The sequence below is a fragment of the Tubulanus polymorphus genome, chromosome 1, assembly GCF_964204645.1.
Source record: "Tubulanus polymorphus chromosome 1, tnTubPoly1.2, whole genome shotgun sequence".
NCBI lineage: Eukaryota > Metazoa > Nemertea > Palaeonemertea > Tubulaniformes > Tubulanidae > Tubulanus > Tubulanus polymorphus.
This window is the reverse complement of record NC_134025.1, coordinates 6,801,490-6,820,239: the sequence shown is the minus strand read 5'-3', so window position 1 is coordinate 6,820,239 and position 18,750 is coordinate 6,801,490. Positions and strand designations below refer to the sequence as shown.

Here is an 18,750-nt window from a genome sequence, read left to right as displayed (position 1 = left end):
GTAGTACGGAGTCGACTCTTCATGGTCGTAATCATACCAACGCATTTTATAAAGTTTACGGGTAGTAACCGTCTGGAAGGCAAAGGAAATAACGAGAAAAAATAAAGCATAAGAAGGAGTAAATGAAAAAGACAAGGTAGATAGATATCACGCATCAATAAAAGTGTTAGAAGAAAAAAGGGATGAAGAATGAGAAATTTGTGAAACATGTCAAGCAAGTTAGGATTGACAACCATAAGTGGTGTTAATATAAAGAAAAAAGGTTAGAGAGTTAACAGCTTCATGAAACACAAATAGTATTGACAAAGCCAGGCTCATCTCAAATCCTTATAGTAGTTAGTAAATATGTAATATAATGAAGACCTATACCAGAAGTTTATCATAATGGTCTCTACACTGATAACCAGGCTTATGGTTAGATGTGCCCATACCAAGCATGCATTCATTAGTATCATTTTCAAGTTACCTCCCCTGGAGTACATTGACAACGACGGCTACTTTCTTTAGAATCGGGTTGATCAGGGTTTGGGTCATAGCTATCCGTTTTTTTGGACTGTAAAAACAAAACACGACACATGCAAATACGTGTACTAGTCAAAAGCAAAGTAGTGATGATCACAAGACCAGTGCAACATGATCATTAAACAATACAAGTGTGTAGTGAAAGCAGACATCTCTGAAGTCAGCTTATATCATTCATATTGAAAAAAGTTTTAAGCCATGCATCATTTTTAACTGGAATTGGAGCCAAAATACATTTACTCTTAGCACAACTGACTGAAAAATCTAAAACGCACAATTTATCACGAAACTTGGCACGGATCAGTATAAGTTTTGTTCTCACATATTTATAAATATATTGTCTATTTTTATCATAAGTAAGAGTAATCCAAACATTTCTCCATTCAGACGTTATCTATTGCATTATACCAGTAACCCTACAAAACAGATGTGAATGTAACCTGCCAGTAGGTTTGTTTATATGTTCCATGGATGATTACACTAAAGTAATTAGTCTGCCTGTTGTCTTTAATAATCTACTTAACAGCCACAAAAAAACATCAGCAATCTGACACACTGCTGAGTCTTATCAAATGGATAATGAATACTGCCATTGTATTTGAAATAGACTTTTTTGGAAAATCATGATGGAGCCACATAAAAATGAGTTATACTGACATAATATGTCAGTACTTCATAAATCATAAATCTATCTTAGACAAATTTAGATGAGCTAGTTGGTATTAAGTCATGACATAATAAATTGCCAGAAACTTTATCTTTTCATTCTCGCATATTAAAATGGTTATGAGTCCGAGAAGATATCATATTACAAATAATACTCATGTCAGCATTTGGCTCACGTTCCTGGTTCAGCCATGTTTAACTATTGAATAATGAAAAGACGAATGACTCTGTCAGAAAATAAATTCCACACATAAAAAGATATATTGTTGACAATATGAGAAAGAAACACTCGCTACTTTCTAGAAGTTTCCAGTCTCTGAATTAGGATGCGCTTCGATGCGCAAGCTGTTCAATATTGAATGATTCAAAATAACATCAGAATTTTTACAAATGCAAAAACCCAAAATAAAGTGATGAATACTGAATATTTGATGCGCAAATGGCAAAATGTAAATGGCTTTTGGAATCAACTTTTACAACAGCCATATGGGAAACAGCTGACTATTGATATTGATGATGTTTATCTGTTTACGGTATTAAGTAATATTCCACTACGACATCATCAATTATTTGTGAAGTTTGATCTTCGTTAAACCAAGTTTCTTTCCGGCGCCATGCAATTCGTTATCATGAACAGATTTTTACTGAACACTTAAAGCAGAGAAAAGACAACGCAGGTGAAAAGGCATTATATCAAATGCAGCAATAGATCACTTATACCATGTGTATATATTTGTACATTTAGCTGAACTTACACTTGTAAAGCAGTTGACACAGCATTGTGATTTTCGTGACGAGGGACTGTAAGAACCTCCTTCGGCCATCATCATTGGCTCCTTAGTAGCAGCGTCATTCATGATAGATTATAAGATAGAGTATTATCTAAAAATACAAACGAAGATAGAATCTATCAAAACATAGATAAATATAAACTGTGGAGAGTGTTTGAGTCAATGTGTGTATGTGTATGTGTTCTGGTCTGTAGACCTATGGAAAAACATTTGATATATGAAGATAGTGCATATATTTGTGTCTAATTTAATTACTTTTTTACCAATAAGAAAGCGACGTAAAATTGATTATATGGGCGTAGCGCAACCAAGATGATTTAAAATCGAAGAAATGGTTAAATTTATATTCGCAGATTTTAGACCTTTCAAGAATACAGTCTTTGATAAGTGTACCAAGGAGACATTAACTCGAACATGGGATGATAACCTTCAGGTGTATGGGGACCAGTGGCAAATCATCACGGTGGAAAAATTAATTTGTGAATTCATTGGTCTAAAAAAACTGGACGTTTATGGAACTAAAAAGAAAAACATAACACTCCACACAGAATCACGGTGCCAACCCAACCAACCCTTCATCCTCCCACATCAGGTGACATTTACGGAACTAAAATGTCGTAATTAACAAAGTGACAATTTTTGCAGCAACCAAGCAAATTTGAACAACTGACATTTAAGTTGGAATACAATTAAGTTTCAACACTCTCTCTAGGTGTGCTCCGAACAAGGTGAAAAGTTCTATTTTCGACGTTTTGACCTTTTCTATAATGTCACCACTCATTTCGCAGTTTATATCGAAAACTTAAAAGCATTTCGAAGATAAATGGAACCCGTCGACTCTTTCTGTTCGAATTATCCATTGATAAGTGATTCGCGGTTGACAGCATGCAGCGGTAGCAGTGTTAATCTAGCTCATCCATCATTGGCTACTCCCCGAGTAAAGCTGTTGATCCCATGTTCTACATGTTATTAGATTAATGGTTCATGAAACCAAGGGCACACGATGACAGTTCGTCTCCCTTGAGGCTATTGTATCTATCTCTGCCAAAAACGCAAACTGAATGAAAGGAAATTCGATTTCAATTCATAAATTCATTAAAACTGTTTTTTTTTCGAGGAATAGCTCAACAATCAAATATCCTAGCCATAATTTAGCACCGTTCTAGATGAACTAAAAAAAAAAACAACAGCAAAGCGAATACTATCTGAATGACAGTTCGCTAAACTTCCAATTCATTTCTACAAATCTACTGATTACAGTAAGACATGCGAATTTCCAATCTCAGTACGTCATGTCTATGCACTTTTAACAAACCAAAACAATACTCATTCTTATACAACATTTCAGTAACTTATATATAAGAAAGGCTTCTTACTACTGGGTATTCTGATACTGTAACGCGATATATCAAGGTTTGCAGAGCCCCGGCAATTGATTAACGCTATAATATCATATCATATTACCAATGACAAAATCTTTCTCCATGAAAGCTAATGCCCTTACACATTAGCTATGATATATACAATATGTGTGTGGGGAACCAGTCATCTGTTCATATCAGGAAAGGATCTTACCATCTTTTTTTTGTAATACTTCACATTTATATATGACTAACACCATGAATTTTTGCTTACACTCATATAACTGAGAATGACAGCACAACTAATACTAGCTAGGAATGCAACTTTCAAAATAAAGTGTCAATTCATAGAAACAATGGAAAAAACATCCAGTACACTATTTGTACAAATGCTGCCACCAGTTTCATTTTACAGAATACTACATTCACAACTGTAGATTGCAAATACATGTAAACGAACAACTGACTGCATGCTTAATACTTACCGCAATTTTTATCATATAATCCACAGTTTTCAGTGAGATCAGTTAACAACCAGTATCTTATGTTTAATTCCCGTTATGTATTTACAATATTCTTACACCTGTAAAGATAAACAACGCTTAATAAACTACCAAAATATGCTTACGTAACCCTCGCAAATGCAAACAGCAAGACTCGAAGAGAACGTGTCAATGTGTCATTACTGATATATCACATACCATCGTACAAAAGATTGGTTTTTTATATCAGTATGGTTCAACATGTCTGCTATGGCAGAAACTTGTTACCAGACATGAAAATGAGGAACTAAGTTAACAAAGAGTGGAGTATGCACAGGTTTGCGCTTGTTAATGTCAGAAATGTCATAATTCTTATCGAGCATTACAAGACATTTTGAAAAAATGATGTTACTAGAATATACATACTTTTTAGTACAAATCTATTCAACATAAACAATAGAAAATGACAGCTTTAGAACACATAAGTATGAGTTTTTCTTGCATTCTAGTTTTATATTATTCAAAATAGCCAATAGTCAGCCATTTTAAATACAACTATGGCCAACATTGATAAGGTTTGTTTTCTAAAGATATAGGCTATGTATTATAGAAAATGCATCACGTAGGATAGGAACAATGTATTTTTAGAATCCAATATGGCCACCAGGCAGCCATCTTGCAAGCGAATACAACTGAAACTGATAGGATTGTAGGATTGTAACCTTTGTACAATACACCATTTTTGTAAAAGTTAAGAATGAACTTCAAACACTGTACGCTGAAGAAAAGAAAACTTGAAAAACCGTACCCTATAGAAAAGGAAAGTAGTTTTAGAATATTCAGTATGGCTGCCAGTGAACTGTATCTAATGTAATACTAACCAAACTCAATATGGATTGTTATTTCCAATCCAGACATCTTACATGCAAATAATATGTTCACTCCACTTTGGAAACTGCACCCTGTATTCCATTTTGAATAGAGCTATGACCAAAGTTATATAGTTATCATCAGCTGCATAGCATTCTACTTTCACATAAATACGGAGACTTCTTCAAAAACTGCACTCTGTATTAACTCAATTAACACAAAATCTATAGGATTCTTAAGCTATATACCATACACTTTCTATGAACACTCCACTTCAAAAATTGCACCCTGTAGAATGGGGGTGTATTTTTAGGAATCAATATGGCTGCCAGTCAGCCATCTTGAATGCAAATACAAAAAAATCGATATGGTCCTTCGGACACAAACTATACACTTAATACATCAAACTGAACGCTCTACTTCAAAAACTGCACCTTGTAGAATGGGAGAGAAAATATTATTCAACTGAAAATGTGAGCCTATTAGAAAAAACCTGACTTTTTTTGCAATGTTACTATTCAAATATCATCAGTTATCTTACAAAGCTTTCATTACCCAAAAGATATTATTGTAATCAGGAATTTCAAATTCTAAGGCCCGCTGGTTTAATGATATCTTAGGAAGGCTTAGAAATCAAATCTCCGCTCAGAAGTCGCCATACGACATTACGTGTTACACCAGCATTGTTTGCTTTCTATACTTTTACAATTTTAGAGCTATTTTACTTATAGTGTATCATTATTCCAAGAGAGCTTTTAAATAATTACAAAATGAAAGCCAATCCGCACATTGAGAACACATGTTGACTATCTCCTGCTACATTTTTCATTTTCTGGCAGCTAGAAGGTGATGATAAAATCAAACTTTAAATGTGCTGAGGTTTGTTTTTACCTGATGCATAACTACGCTTTCAACATCAAACACTTTCAACATCAAATCAACAATTTGATGCATTCGTCATTACGTCGTTCAAAGCATTCATCAATCCTTTCAGATTATGAACACTGACATTAGCCGCGTTCACACTCGATTCGGCACTTACGAAGTACCGTACTTCGCTGGTGCAGAATTCACCAAAATACGGCGCTTATACAGCCAGTTACGTTCACACTACGAGTCGGCAATTCGGCACTTAGTAAGCCCAGAATAGTAGTCATCCAGTATGCCAATAGAGAGGAGTATAATATTTAGAGAGCATATATTTAGACTTTTTAGTCAAATTTGCAGCAGTTTCTTTAATTTCGTCATGATAACGCACGCCGCTGCATATTCAACAAGTAACTAGTCTTCACATATAGTTACAGTTGCATATAAATCCAATACATTAAGTAGACTTAAGCCGACAGACAAAATGACAAAAGGCAGATATTTTTATACAAGGCAAAATCTCCACCCACACCTTCCATTTATCATTTATAACCCTTTCCAAAAAAAATACTTCCGCGATAAAAACCTCTCATCTATAAGCCGATTCAGAATCTTGCCTCTCACTTAAATATTTCACTTAAGACAATATAGCAATTGTTTTTATGTGTGATTTAGTTATTGATATGAATTATTGTCAAGCCATAATTTCCCCAATTGCTGCCCGCTAACCTCCCTGCAACTCTCACAACTAGATTCGTTATATATATACTTATCTAGTATAACTCAGTTGTAATAGTAAAATTCTAATCATCGAAAATTTTGATAAAAATGAGGGATGAAATATTTGCCATAATCGGCTCGTCCTCCTACACTTATACATCAAGACAAACATTTGAGACGCATTTGAAAACAGAATGAATAACAACAGAACTTTTTCTTTACTTGTAAGAATAGATTTTATCAGGAGAGGAGCGTGCTGGAACACTGCGAAATGAAACATCAGATCAAGTGTGTGGGAATTAGCTGGCTAGACCCCCATTTCCACGATCAATCTTCTTCAATCTTCTCCGTAAAGTAAAAAGGCCAAGAAGATAATCTACCAGGTTAGCATAAGAAAAATAAACCTGAAGAGAGTCTCTACTTAAAGGCGAATCGGTTAGCTTCCTCCTCAGTTTCTACTAAGTCTACTCAATGATAGAGACGACCTTGTACTGTCATTTACTTCAGCGTACTCATAAAAAACGCTCACACCGAAGAGAATTTCATAAAGAATATCATCTCCGGCATGTCAAAAAGATCCACGGGTTATAGGAAGAGACAGTCAATTGAAAAGAGAAAAGGATCCATTTCAGTGAAATGATTGGAAACCACAGCACAAAGAGAAGAACCAGCTCAGCTACACTCGTAATACTGAATCATTATCTCCTACTAGTTATAAATATGAGTTGACACTTTTATGATTGAGTACAAAGATGGTACAGGACCAACAAGAAAGACCTAGAAAACAGATAACTGAGTAAAGTAATTCAAGTATAACCCGTACAGTAATAGAATCAGCTCTTAGTAGCTGGAAGAGAGATCATTTCTCTCCCTCTACAAGTGAATGATAGCAGTGAATGTGGGATAAGGATCCCCTTGACCACAATCCAATAACCAGTGCGACTGCTAAACCAATTTAAAATGCAAAGTGTGATATTAGATTCAGAAATTCAATACAATTAATTCAACATGGACACGATGCATATCAAGGTATATTCTCGAGTTGCTTCTCTATATCAGGTAACGGCAGCAGATTGAGATCTATAAGAATAATTAGATAAACTTAATAGAAATAAAATCAGGGAGTCCCAGTGTGTGGAAGTTTCAGGTAGACGGATTGTGATGGCAGATATTCATACTGAACACTTTCTTCCACAACACAGCCTAAAACTGCTTCCCTTTCAAATGAGCCATGAAGAAAACCATTAGCGCTGAACAAAAGAAAGAAGACCGATTTCTCAGTAAACAACAGTAACTTGGCAGCTTAGGTATACGCAGTGATACGCAGTGATATGTTCTGAAACTTTTGCCAAGATATCTGCAAAACTCATTAAGCAAGCGAGCATACCAAACAAGAAAAAAGCTGATGGAAGCGGTTTTCTACTCGCAAGATTAGGTCGCATTGCAGCTACAAATATCAAGTTTTTTCATCGAGGGTCCATGACTTACGAGTAAAAAGAATCAAAAGCTTAGAAATCAGTCTCGGTGTTAAGTTTCGGACTATAAAATCATTACGCAAACTGAATGAAAAATACAGCCAATGTGAAACGGCTGTGCTGACTGGAATACAGACAGGAACCAGAGTGGAAACTACAGCAATTACTGGCTATTAACCATTACAAATGACAGGAAGTTCAGTGGAAATAAAACAGATCAAATTAACCAATACATACAGAAATACGGCTATTACTGCAAACTCATTGCAAATTGACATCGTGACTTTATCTACAATCACTCAAATCCATTACTGCATCGGAGCAAATTATCTTTCATAAACCCTATATAAATGTAAGCCACAGGGGAAGGTCAATTTCTACGCGTGGTTCGTCACTGCGGAATCTACTACTAGATGTGGATAGGGTTTTTTTTTCATGACATCCACCCGAGGCGGTGCCCATATATAGCATTTTTATGCAAAGATGGTATAATTCAATCATGCGTATAATGGTTGTCCTTCACTTGCACCTGTAAATCTACAGCTCTCATGCGATACTCTCATTCCATCATCACCATCAGGTGAATAATCTGTCAAACCCACAATTACCATATTACCCATTATCCCATCATCTCTGTCTCTCGCTCCTTACTGCTTGCCTGACTCTTTATGTTTATATTGACAAATCATATTCATTGCTGAAGAAAACGGCAAATCTAAAACAGATGATCACCTAATTCTTCTACAATCAGAGCATCTTCGAATAACGGTATGATATGACTCTTGAGACTTAGTTGCAGTGGCGTCATGAATATGCGATCATATGCTATATTGGATGTCCGCGCATATTCTTCTCGAAGATAATGTTTTATATCAATGTCCTGGTCAACGAAAGTTCAAAAATCCTTTTATCGAAATGCCATGAATTGTTGGACGTGGAAGTGCACACTCGAGGCCGATGGATTGCTCAGGATAAGCCCTTGACATTATGAAAAAGTATCCCATGATGCAAGGAGGTTATTCATGGAGAGAATCGAGTTATACCGTACACAAAGCCTTACCGTCCCATGTGAAATCAGAAGTTGTAGGAGGCAAAGAATGAGGAGAAAAACCTTGTTTCATAAAAATTGAATAGATTCATGATTAATGGTAGAAAATAAACAAGTCCTTGAGTAATTGCATTGGAAAGATTGGTGCAGAGAGACTGGTATAATGCTAGTGTGTTTCATGCACTTAATAACCATGAGACTTTATTGCTCATGAAACCATATTGGCAATCAAAACCTCCGAGTATCTTCTGATAAGTCTAGTCAACAGCACACTTTATAACGGACAAGCTCCGAGTCAACATCATGAAATATGAATATTTTGAGATCCGTAATGAAAATACGATCACTTTTCCGCAGTGGAAATAAAATCTGAAATCAGTGGCTGCCTAGGGTAATCCTGTTGAGGTGGGTGCTCATATCGATGCAATGAACAACCTACAGAATATCAATATTCACGTGAAAATATGGAAGTATTAACTAAAATAGGGTTTGAACACAAAATAGTGGGAGAAACTTGACAATCCTTTCAAAGTGAAGCCCGAGATAATGGCTTAATCCTCTATACGATGAGGTTGTGAATTTCAGATCTGATCACAAAAATAGAGGCCAACCTTATTTACTCATTTCTGCCGAGATATGACTGCAATAGTACAATGGCCGAGCCACTAGGAAAGGGCCAATCTAAGCCTCAATGAAGTCTAGTATACTGCATCTGCTGTTTCAAGAGACTACCTTTTTATGCCAACACTGTGAACCAACAAAGTTTGAGTACATGTCTGAACTAATAGATTTTTAGTTCCTGGCCATAATCTGAACCACTTCAAACTAATTAATTATAAGAGGACAACTGCTTGAACCAGATATCCCTGGATATGCCTACATCAGTACAGTTTGAATTACGAGGGTGCCGCATTTCACCAATAGTTGTTTTTATGAGCTAGCTTCATTAACTTTGTGCAGATCATTACGTGGTCTACTACCAGCCATTTAAACACAATGGCTGCCAAACAGGTATAAATTATCGACTTGGTGTGTAAATTAACTACCATAAAATGAATGAAAGTACAGATATTTGCAACGGATCCAGTTCACAGAGTAAAACCATTCACCTATTTACAACTATGTTTTCTCCTATCTCCTATTTTTTGCGCTTGCCATTTATGGCTTAATTACTCAGAACCCTTTTCTGTCGTATTGCATACTTCACTTATTCCAGCACTGATATTTGTAATTTGACTTCTAGTTCATCCTCAGCTTCGAAACAAGTAGCCCAGGGAAGACTTTTCAGGGCGTTTTAGCGCGCATTATTTATGATGATTGGAATCGACTGAATTGAACGATTTTTACATCGATCTGATCGGTTTTATTACCGGGAGAAAAACTGATGAACCAATCACCTGCGCGGGCTAAACGGCTAGACGCGAATTAATAATTCATGCAGAAATAGTTTCCCCGAAGCAACTATAAACATCAATAATATTACTGCATTATATACGATAAGATGGTTTTATAATTAACAAGTAATCCCCCTTGACGAATTCGCCTGATGATGTTACCAACATTATACCGAAATCATTGTGTACTGCGTAGCATGCACGCGCCGCTGTTGCTATACCTGACCATTTCAGTTTCGATTTCATACCTTCTGATTATGTTACTACAGAAATCGATAAAAGTTGATCAGGTATACAGTTTATTGTCCCAAAACTCCGCGAATGATCGGATTCATTCATCCCCAGTGGCTTCCCAACGCCTTTTACACTCAATGTGCTCAACATTGAAACAAGCCTCTCACAGAACATCAAATGCAAAAACGTATATCCATTTGCTAAAAACCCTTGAGATACATTAGCGCACTTTCAAATAAAAATACAATTTAAAAAAGCCCAATAATTAATAGTACTGTATGGATTGAAATACATGTACATGTTAATCCCAAACTTGCAAATCTCTAGTCAGAAGTGATTCGGAAAACTAGTATAGAGATGACATGAAATTATCAGCTTAACTTACAGGGACTGTCAGTGACTTTGAGTATGATAGAGGACGACTTAATCAGGGAATCCCGGGTAATTTTTTGCAAGTTGGGGTAATATTAGATCCGACGGAGTTGCAAACGCTGTAGGCTACAAACCTTGATGCTTCATGTGGGTCTTCAGTAACCGATGCCTGAAAAAAAAACAACAACCACAGCTTAGATTACCATCATTTGTCAGTAGAAATTGGTGGAACTTAAATCAAATGTAACCCAATCATGGTCTAAGATGGCTATAATTGTCTGCACACTTTATAGTTTGAGGGATTGTCTCGCTTATTGCGTAGACAGAATTCAATTATTCCGTTCGGCATGTAACATCTACATAATCTACATATATAGGCTCTGATGCATTTTTGCTATTGCTTTTTGTGTAATTGAAGAGAGATCAGATCTTATCTCAAAAGAGATATTTTCAACCCATATTTATATTGTACCTTAAACCCATGTTTAAGGTACTTGATTAATGTACACTTAAGAATATATTTTCATTCAGAGAGACTTCTGCATGATATAAATTCATTTTTTCATCAGATCATCCCTTTTCATTTGTTTTTTTCTTTAATTTGTTCATGTTTATGTCAAGGTGTCTGAACATCCTTTTGGATTTACCGCCTTTATGGCTCTACTCAGGCTCCAGTCACCTCATTTTGCTATTATTCACTTTGTACATATTGATGGTGACAAATAAACTACTAATCTAACTATATGATGTATGTACATTAAGAATGTACACTCATTACTGTTTCATTCAGTGATCCGAATAAGATTGTAGGAATAAATCTAACCACAACGTCTTTCTGATAGAATACGAAGTATCCCTAGATAGTTAGAACCGTTGACATCAGGTGCGTGTTACAACCTTCTAAGCTCTGACGCCTTACCCAGGGGTATAATATCGTTAGACATGCGAAGAATGTTCGCAAAAATATAATCATATCACCCAAAAGGGAAATAACTGAATGCCAATAGCCAACACGTTAAGTCCGAAATTCAAACTCGTTACGGAAAGAGAAATCAAATCAAAGACATTTCTTTTTACAAGCAGAATTGTGAGTTTGAGAGAAAAAATATCAATACGCTTAGGCACCAGGGAATCCTGGAATACTTTATCGTCTGCTAAGGAATGATTGCAAAATGTAGTTTAGTCATTAATATTACTAGATTCAAGGACATATTCAGGTCCAATAATGAGAACGTAATAAGTGTTTTTACATAAAACAGTGATATTTATAATCTCAGTGTATTCAGCAAATTGAAAGCAGGTGTATTTGGGTATCTTACCCCACTAAAAACATTCGCTGCCAGCTGAGATTCACACCAGTTTACTAACCGTGCGTGCTATCTTACATGGGTTCATTTTTCGAATTTATGAAAACACGAAAAAGATCTCAGTAATGCAGCAGAGATACAGTAAATAGCTCAGTTATTCCTCCAGATACTAAAACTTTGACCTCAAGGAAATAGGAAACCTGAATTTATTGAGTATTGCTGTGAGCTACTGGTATCCGAGACGAGACAATTATATTGCAGAAAATATGAAGGACACAGTTGCTACGATGATCTCTCGGATGTTCCGTTCATTCACTCGCACTGAACCAAATAAAAATAACCTGGGACACGAGATGAATTCTACATCGGGAGTTGGGAATTAATGTCCATGACCATTAACGTTTTATCTGTGCGACATTAGCAAAACCAATCTATGTCAGTATAGCAAAGCAGCAAAACAATGCCTGAGGAAGTCAACAGGGGGAAAACTTCGTGTAATGAAATGTCGTGGATTATGAAAATGGAAAAAAAAGATTTGTAAAAACAAAAAGATTCTTTGACTCAAATAACTGCGACATTCACAACTGATATGAAGAACCATCTTTTGAATTCTGAATAGAACATGGAAACTCAAAACCTCACTCACTGACACTGTAATATTAGGCTCAATCCCCTCGACCATTTTAATCACTGGCCTTGCTGATGTTTAGTTACAGCTCCGTAATGAATTGTTTCACAAGTAAATGCTCCACTGGATTCAATGATGGACAAAATACATATATCAGTTACAAATATAGGGCTTATTCATTTAAGATCATTATTTTTATCAGATGAAACAGATGTTATATTTTAAAAAACGCCAGCTGATGCAATACATAATCATACTAAATGCTGAAAAACCGATAAAACCAATAGTATAAAATTAGTTTGATGTATTAGAATATAGGATTGAGTTTGTTGCAGTAACCTTTACGATCTATCTAGTGAAGCGAACTCATGGAAGAAGGAGCCATAAACCTGAACAACAGAAAACTGTTATTTTTAGACAAACCTATTTGTCTTAATGTTTTTCACAAATGGGCAATTATTGATAATCTTTAAGTCGAGTACTTAACCGATGATTACGTTTATTTCTATTTCTTCTTGTGTAAAGTGCAGAGATTACTTCGTAGATATTGCATTATATCAAGAAAATGAATTAATATTATTATCACTATTAACAAGCATACCACACATACAATCACAATATCATCATAATGCTAATCATTCATTTCATCATGTAATCAGCATTAATTTCCTACCAGATTGAAACATTTTTAGGAGTGACCTATGCCTGAAGCAGCACAAATCAACCATGGACGGTATGGTTATAGGAAGGAGAAAGCTAGCTGCAGTAAGACAGGTTTACGGGAATGAGTAGCCCATACAAATAAATGATGTTTAGAAAAAAAAGCAAACCACCCCAAACCTGAACCTGTCTCATGTGCATCATGCATTATAACAGGAAACTAACATAGAGGATAGTAGTGGCAATAGAAATGAAATAGAACTGAACTAATAGACTCACCCAAAAGTTAATAGTTTCTATTCAAACTATTCGAAAAAGTATACGCATCCCAGCTAAGAGCAAAACAGTCTTTCCGTGGTAACACTACGTACACCGAATGCTGGCATGGTTGAGCACATGGCCCAGGTGCAGTCCATGAATAAGCAAACAAGAGGGGAAGTAGCTATATATTAAGATATATCTCGCCCTCTGTTTGACTTATCATACCCTCATATCGGTGTCAGGGATGGAAAAGTGGCACAAATCTCACTTGTTTACACTTCATGAAGATGAACTTTCTAATAGTACTATGTGTCTACTGCTTTTATATCCCTTTATCCTACCAAGCCAGGTCCCAAGTAAAAAGGTTAATGATGGTTCATTCTGTCAACATCATTAACAAAAGTGATCGATCTTTCAGTTATAAAGCCTACCTGAAATTGTCCATCATCATAGAAAATCTAGGAAAAGTGTTTCTTTTTTTACATCTCAAAGAATTTCACAGCAGAACGCTCCAATTGAAAAACAATTAAAATGCATGTGGTCATGATAAAAAAGTATCTCACCTCAAACAAGCAGTAATCCGAACTTTATAATCCGACGAGTCCTATGAAAGAACCTGAAAAATATCCAAAAATATGCAAATCAAGTTTCCCAGATAAAAATATCCCACAACCATTAGCGAAAAAAATCTTCTTTACATATTTACTTTTCATGATCAATCATTTTTCAGAATTTTCAACAGAATTATGCATTTGTTATGACAGGGCTCTTTTTTTATGTTCCTTCGATAAAATTGTGCCTTTTTTTGGCGAGTAGCTTTATACTATACGATTGACGGTCTCGCATTGAAGACACCTTCGATCCATCATTCCCTGCTCAAGACTTCTAAGACACTGGGCCAGAAAATAGTTTTCTGCTGAAGGAGGTTATCTCAAGCTTTCGATAAACCAAAAATGATCTTCTGCTAAGTCAGGTGACACCATACCCCTCCCAGAGAGATGAGGAGGCTCAATATTTAATCAAACAAAGCACAATACAATCCAGAAATCAGAAAATAAGCAACTGGTGTTACCATTTATAACACAAAGCCATCAAGGGTGAAATCATTTATTCAAAAGTCTTTAAGTATTCTCAAGCTAAAAGAATTTGCTTCATTCATGATGTTCCATGAACGGTACACCAATAACATTTGACATTCAACTGATCTAATAAGCTGAATCTGAATGATAAACACTTGTAGGAAAATCTCATTTGTTTCTAAAGTCACAAATTACCGAACATCCTACATCAATGTCAAAAATCGCTAATAGGATGTTGTCGCATACTTGTTGTGATGGACGGTTATCAAGGATTGGTTTTTAAGTTAATGTATCGTTTAATTACTTTCAAGGTAACAATAACGATAATGGCAATAGTCATCAGATCAATTGAGTTAATTGACATTTTGAGGGAAGAGGTGAATCGAGAGACGCTGATCAATTTCTGCAGAAATATGAGACATACAGCAATACAGTGAAGGTTGAAGATCGCACTTTCTTCAAGGGCATAAAATCCTCTATTGGTCAGTCATATTTCTTTCAAACATGTACCCGCTCCTGGCAACCGGGAAAGATTTAAACGATTTCAATTTTTTCTTGAGCGTTGCCACCGACAATAAAATGAAAAGAATGAAAGATAGACCCAATGAAGCAATATTAGATCAAATAATGTAGCGATAGGCAATAGTAATTTTACGGGAACAAAGCAGATAATCAGGCTCTGACATTTGTCATAAGATTGATCGCGTCTGATCCAAAATAGTAACTTGTTCTAAAAAATAGAAACGTAGGTGTGTTCGTTCCTCCGGAATATTGACCTGTCTGGTCTACTCCCGAGGATCGAGCCATCAACTTTGATGGGGGAAACTAAGTGTTAATAAAATACAACAATTATCCTTTTTATTTCCTTTATATCCAGATTAGTTAAATAGATTTGCTGGCGACACGATGAAAGATAGAGAGTTATAACGTTCAATAAAACACGGTTCTCAATCAAAGATACCAGGTCAGGAGAAGCATAAAGGAAAATCTCACCATAACTTCAATAAAAATTCTAAATGTTCTATTCAAAAACTCTAGCCTTTGGAATCTATGATATAAACAGAATGAAAGGATGACCTCTAGCAAGAGTCAGGAGCCAATTATGATACCATACACCTACCTATATCTAATGTAGCAAGAACAAATTTCATAATTAGATAAAAAGTGATATTTCAATTCTCAGGATTTGCATGAATATATGAAAAGAATGTCAAAAGCAAAAGTAAACCAATTCACTTTTGAATAACTTTGCATCAGAATCAAAGATAAAGTTCAAGTATGAACCAATTGGGCATATTATATTTCAGGTTAGATCATACTACATCCTCAAAATCAAATAAATCAACCTTAATATTCAGTATAGGAATGATCACAACGTAATCAAGCTCAGATCAGTCAACATGCCCTACCGTCTAAACTATAGAAAATTACACAATCCTACAAAGAATCATCTTTGGGACGAACATAACTTTTTTTCAAACATCATCATCTAAGGGCGTTAGTTCTGGATGGTATATTTCTCAGCCTATTTTGTTAAACTATGTATTCCAATATCCTAAACTTCGCACATCACTGAATAAAACATCTAAGACATACCTGCGATCTCGATCCCGATACCTGCACTACCAACGAGAAAACAACTATAAAGACTCTAGACAATATTTCAACGGTTATCTCCCGCTATTAAGAGCCAGGTTATTCGGGACAATGCCAGCGAGCCTATGAATATGCCTGGGTAATTCCAACATCCTGTCTATAGAATTTGGTTGTTATGGATTTATAGGACGAGATATATATATCTCGAGGCCATCGAACAGACTAGCAAAAGCATCCAGTTAATTATTTGTCATTTTAGAACAATTCACAACGGACTGTATGACCATCATAATCTAACTAACATTAGAAATCATATCTGGCTACTATCATGAAATACGAGATGCTGAAATGAAGCATGAAGACTCCTTCAAGAGTCAATCGTAAAACCAGCAGATTACATACGCGCGTATATATTTAAATATACCCTAACTGAACAAATAATGAAATAAGGATAATCTAATAATTTTATCTGAATTACAACAAAAAAATCGATCAAGATGAGATAACATCCTGGTCCATTAGTAGTTGTACTATTCGGTGTGATCTTTCCTGCGATGGCTTTTATGATTTAGACTGGTTGCGTTTAATATAACCGAAACTTTCTTGGAAATCGATAGCTCATTTCATGTCGCGATCTCTAGGGTAAACACACCCTGTGAAGGAATCCAAAGCTTCGGCGGGATGAAAATGGGATTTTATAGCGGCGTCGACGACCGAGAACACCAGGTAATTATAATGGCAGATCTACGGTGCACAATAAAAAGGGAAACACCATCAATGATCCATCAATAGCAGTATCATGAAATTAGTTAGAATAAGATACGGCATTGATGGCATTGATGGTGATGTACCGTTACTGGGATAATGGGGTTATTATTCTATCTAAAGGCATTATCTCTATCTTGGGTCGACAAGTTTTAATGGCTAGAATCGACGATGTGTTGTCGAATCTTCGTAATGGAAACTATTAGTTTTTAGTTCGTCATTCATGATTTCAGGTTTTTTGTATCATGTGTCAGCTATTTGCTCCATGGATTTTCATCACGCGTATAGAAAACAGGAAATAATTGAAATTTCTTAATTAAGAAGACAAATCCGCCCATGAAAACATCTTAAGTTGATGGCATTTTACAGCACCACGATTATGGTTGTTATAAAAAAGCTAAGTACATGTATCAACTTTTCTCTGACGCCATGCTAAGTAAGAAAGACCACACAGACTAACAATAATGAAAAAAAAATTTCATTCAACCTAAAGCTTTTGAAAATACGTTTAACAATGATAACAATAAAACAGGATATCATTTTCTTTCTAGCATCAACAAAAAATTTCGACTGTGAAGTGAAAAAAGAATAACTCAAACCTGAAGAGCATAAAGATGAACTGTATTATGTGAATGACTGAAACCTAAAACAATCTAACGACTTTCTTGAACTACGCTTGATTTAACAAGATGAAGCCGTATAGAGATTTTCTTTCATTACAACCTGTCTATCCTCCACCACTCCCTTCTTGCCTTCAAAGTTTTCCCAGGAATTGCTTTGCAGTGACATAAATGCTAATCATATTGAATTAGAAAACTAATTTAGGCTCCAACAGTCAATAATGATAAAGATTTTGTCTCAAGAGTATGTAAGAAGTCTGATGAGCAAGTTGTGGGAGCTTTAATGTAATAAAGAAACTATGTAGAGACATTTAACTAATTGCTCCCTTAGTTGCAAGATATTTTCAGAATGATAGATGTTGGAAAGTACTTACTCATTGCACCTTTCTTTTTTTAAGAGTCGTTCTTTTCGCTTTCGCACAAAAAATCACTGTTTGAAAATGAAACTTTGTAAGAGTTTTCTCAAAAGTGGTACACAGGTCTGAGATGCCCCATGCAATAGAAACCTATACCTGACTATGTCATGATAAAAGTGTTAAAAGATCAGAAGAAAGGGAAATGATGCCAGGCCTAAATCCCGGACAATGGTAGGGTTAAATACGTCCCAGTACCTAACTACCAGCATAGAACAGACAAATCCTTACACCAAGGCCATATATTATTACGTGTATTCAACAAATGTCTGGTTTAGAATAAGGACTACTATTACAGATATGATACAATTGGCCTAGAAATTAACATTAAATAATGACTATCATTACGATTAATTATGACACTTATCTCTCGAACAAATCAGGTCCTTCATGCCTGTTTCGGTAAAGTTCCCACTGTGAATTGATACAAAATATCAGTATATTTCTATTGGCACTGAAATCACATATTCATTAATACTGAGAATGACTACAGACTGTAGCCCTAATGATAATCATAATAACATCATCTGTATTTTCATTCATCGGTACAATGAGTTAATTTTATTATTTCATCAATTTTTTTATTTGTTTTCCCATATGAATCCATCGCGCGCAATTC

At 35.5% G+C, this 18,750-nt stretch overlaps 1 protein-coding gene across 6 annotated transcripts in view; it reads right to left on the bottom strand.

Annotated features, from left to right (window-relative positions):
- The window catches only part of LOC141915243 (excitatory amino acid transporter-like), a 46,672-nt gene that overhangs the window by 10,192 nt on the left and 17,730 nt on the right, over window positions 1-18,750 (bottom strand). For 3 of the 6 annotated variants that reach the window (XM_074806711.1, XM_074806710.1, XM_074806709.1), the window contains exons 2-6: window positions 14,222-14,274; window positions 10,937-10,971; window positions 3,826-3,923; window positions 1,944-2,070; window positions 467-553 (exon numbers count right to left, since the gene is read on the bottom strand). In XM_074806711.1, coding sequence (XP_074662812.1) covers window positions 467-553; window positions 1,944-2,045 — 189 coding nt within the window. In that variant the 5' untranslated portion in view covers window positions 2,046-2,070; window positions 3,826-3,923; window positions 10,937-10,971; window positions 14,222-14,274. Of the gene's footprint in view, window positions 1-466; window positions 554-1,943; window positions 2,071-3,825; window positions 3,924-10,936; window positions 10,972-14,221; window positions 14,275-16,333; window positions 16,407-18,750 lie in introns of those variants that run through there. The other 3 variants (XM_074806708.1, XM_074806712.1, XM_074806714.1) reach the window with 2 other exon arrangements.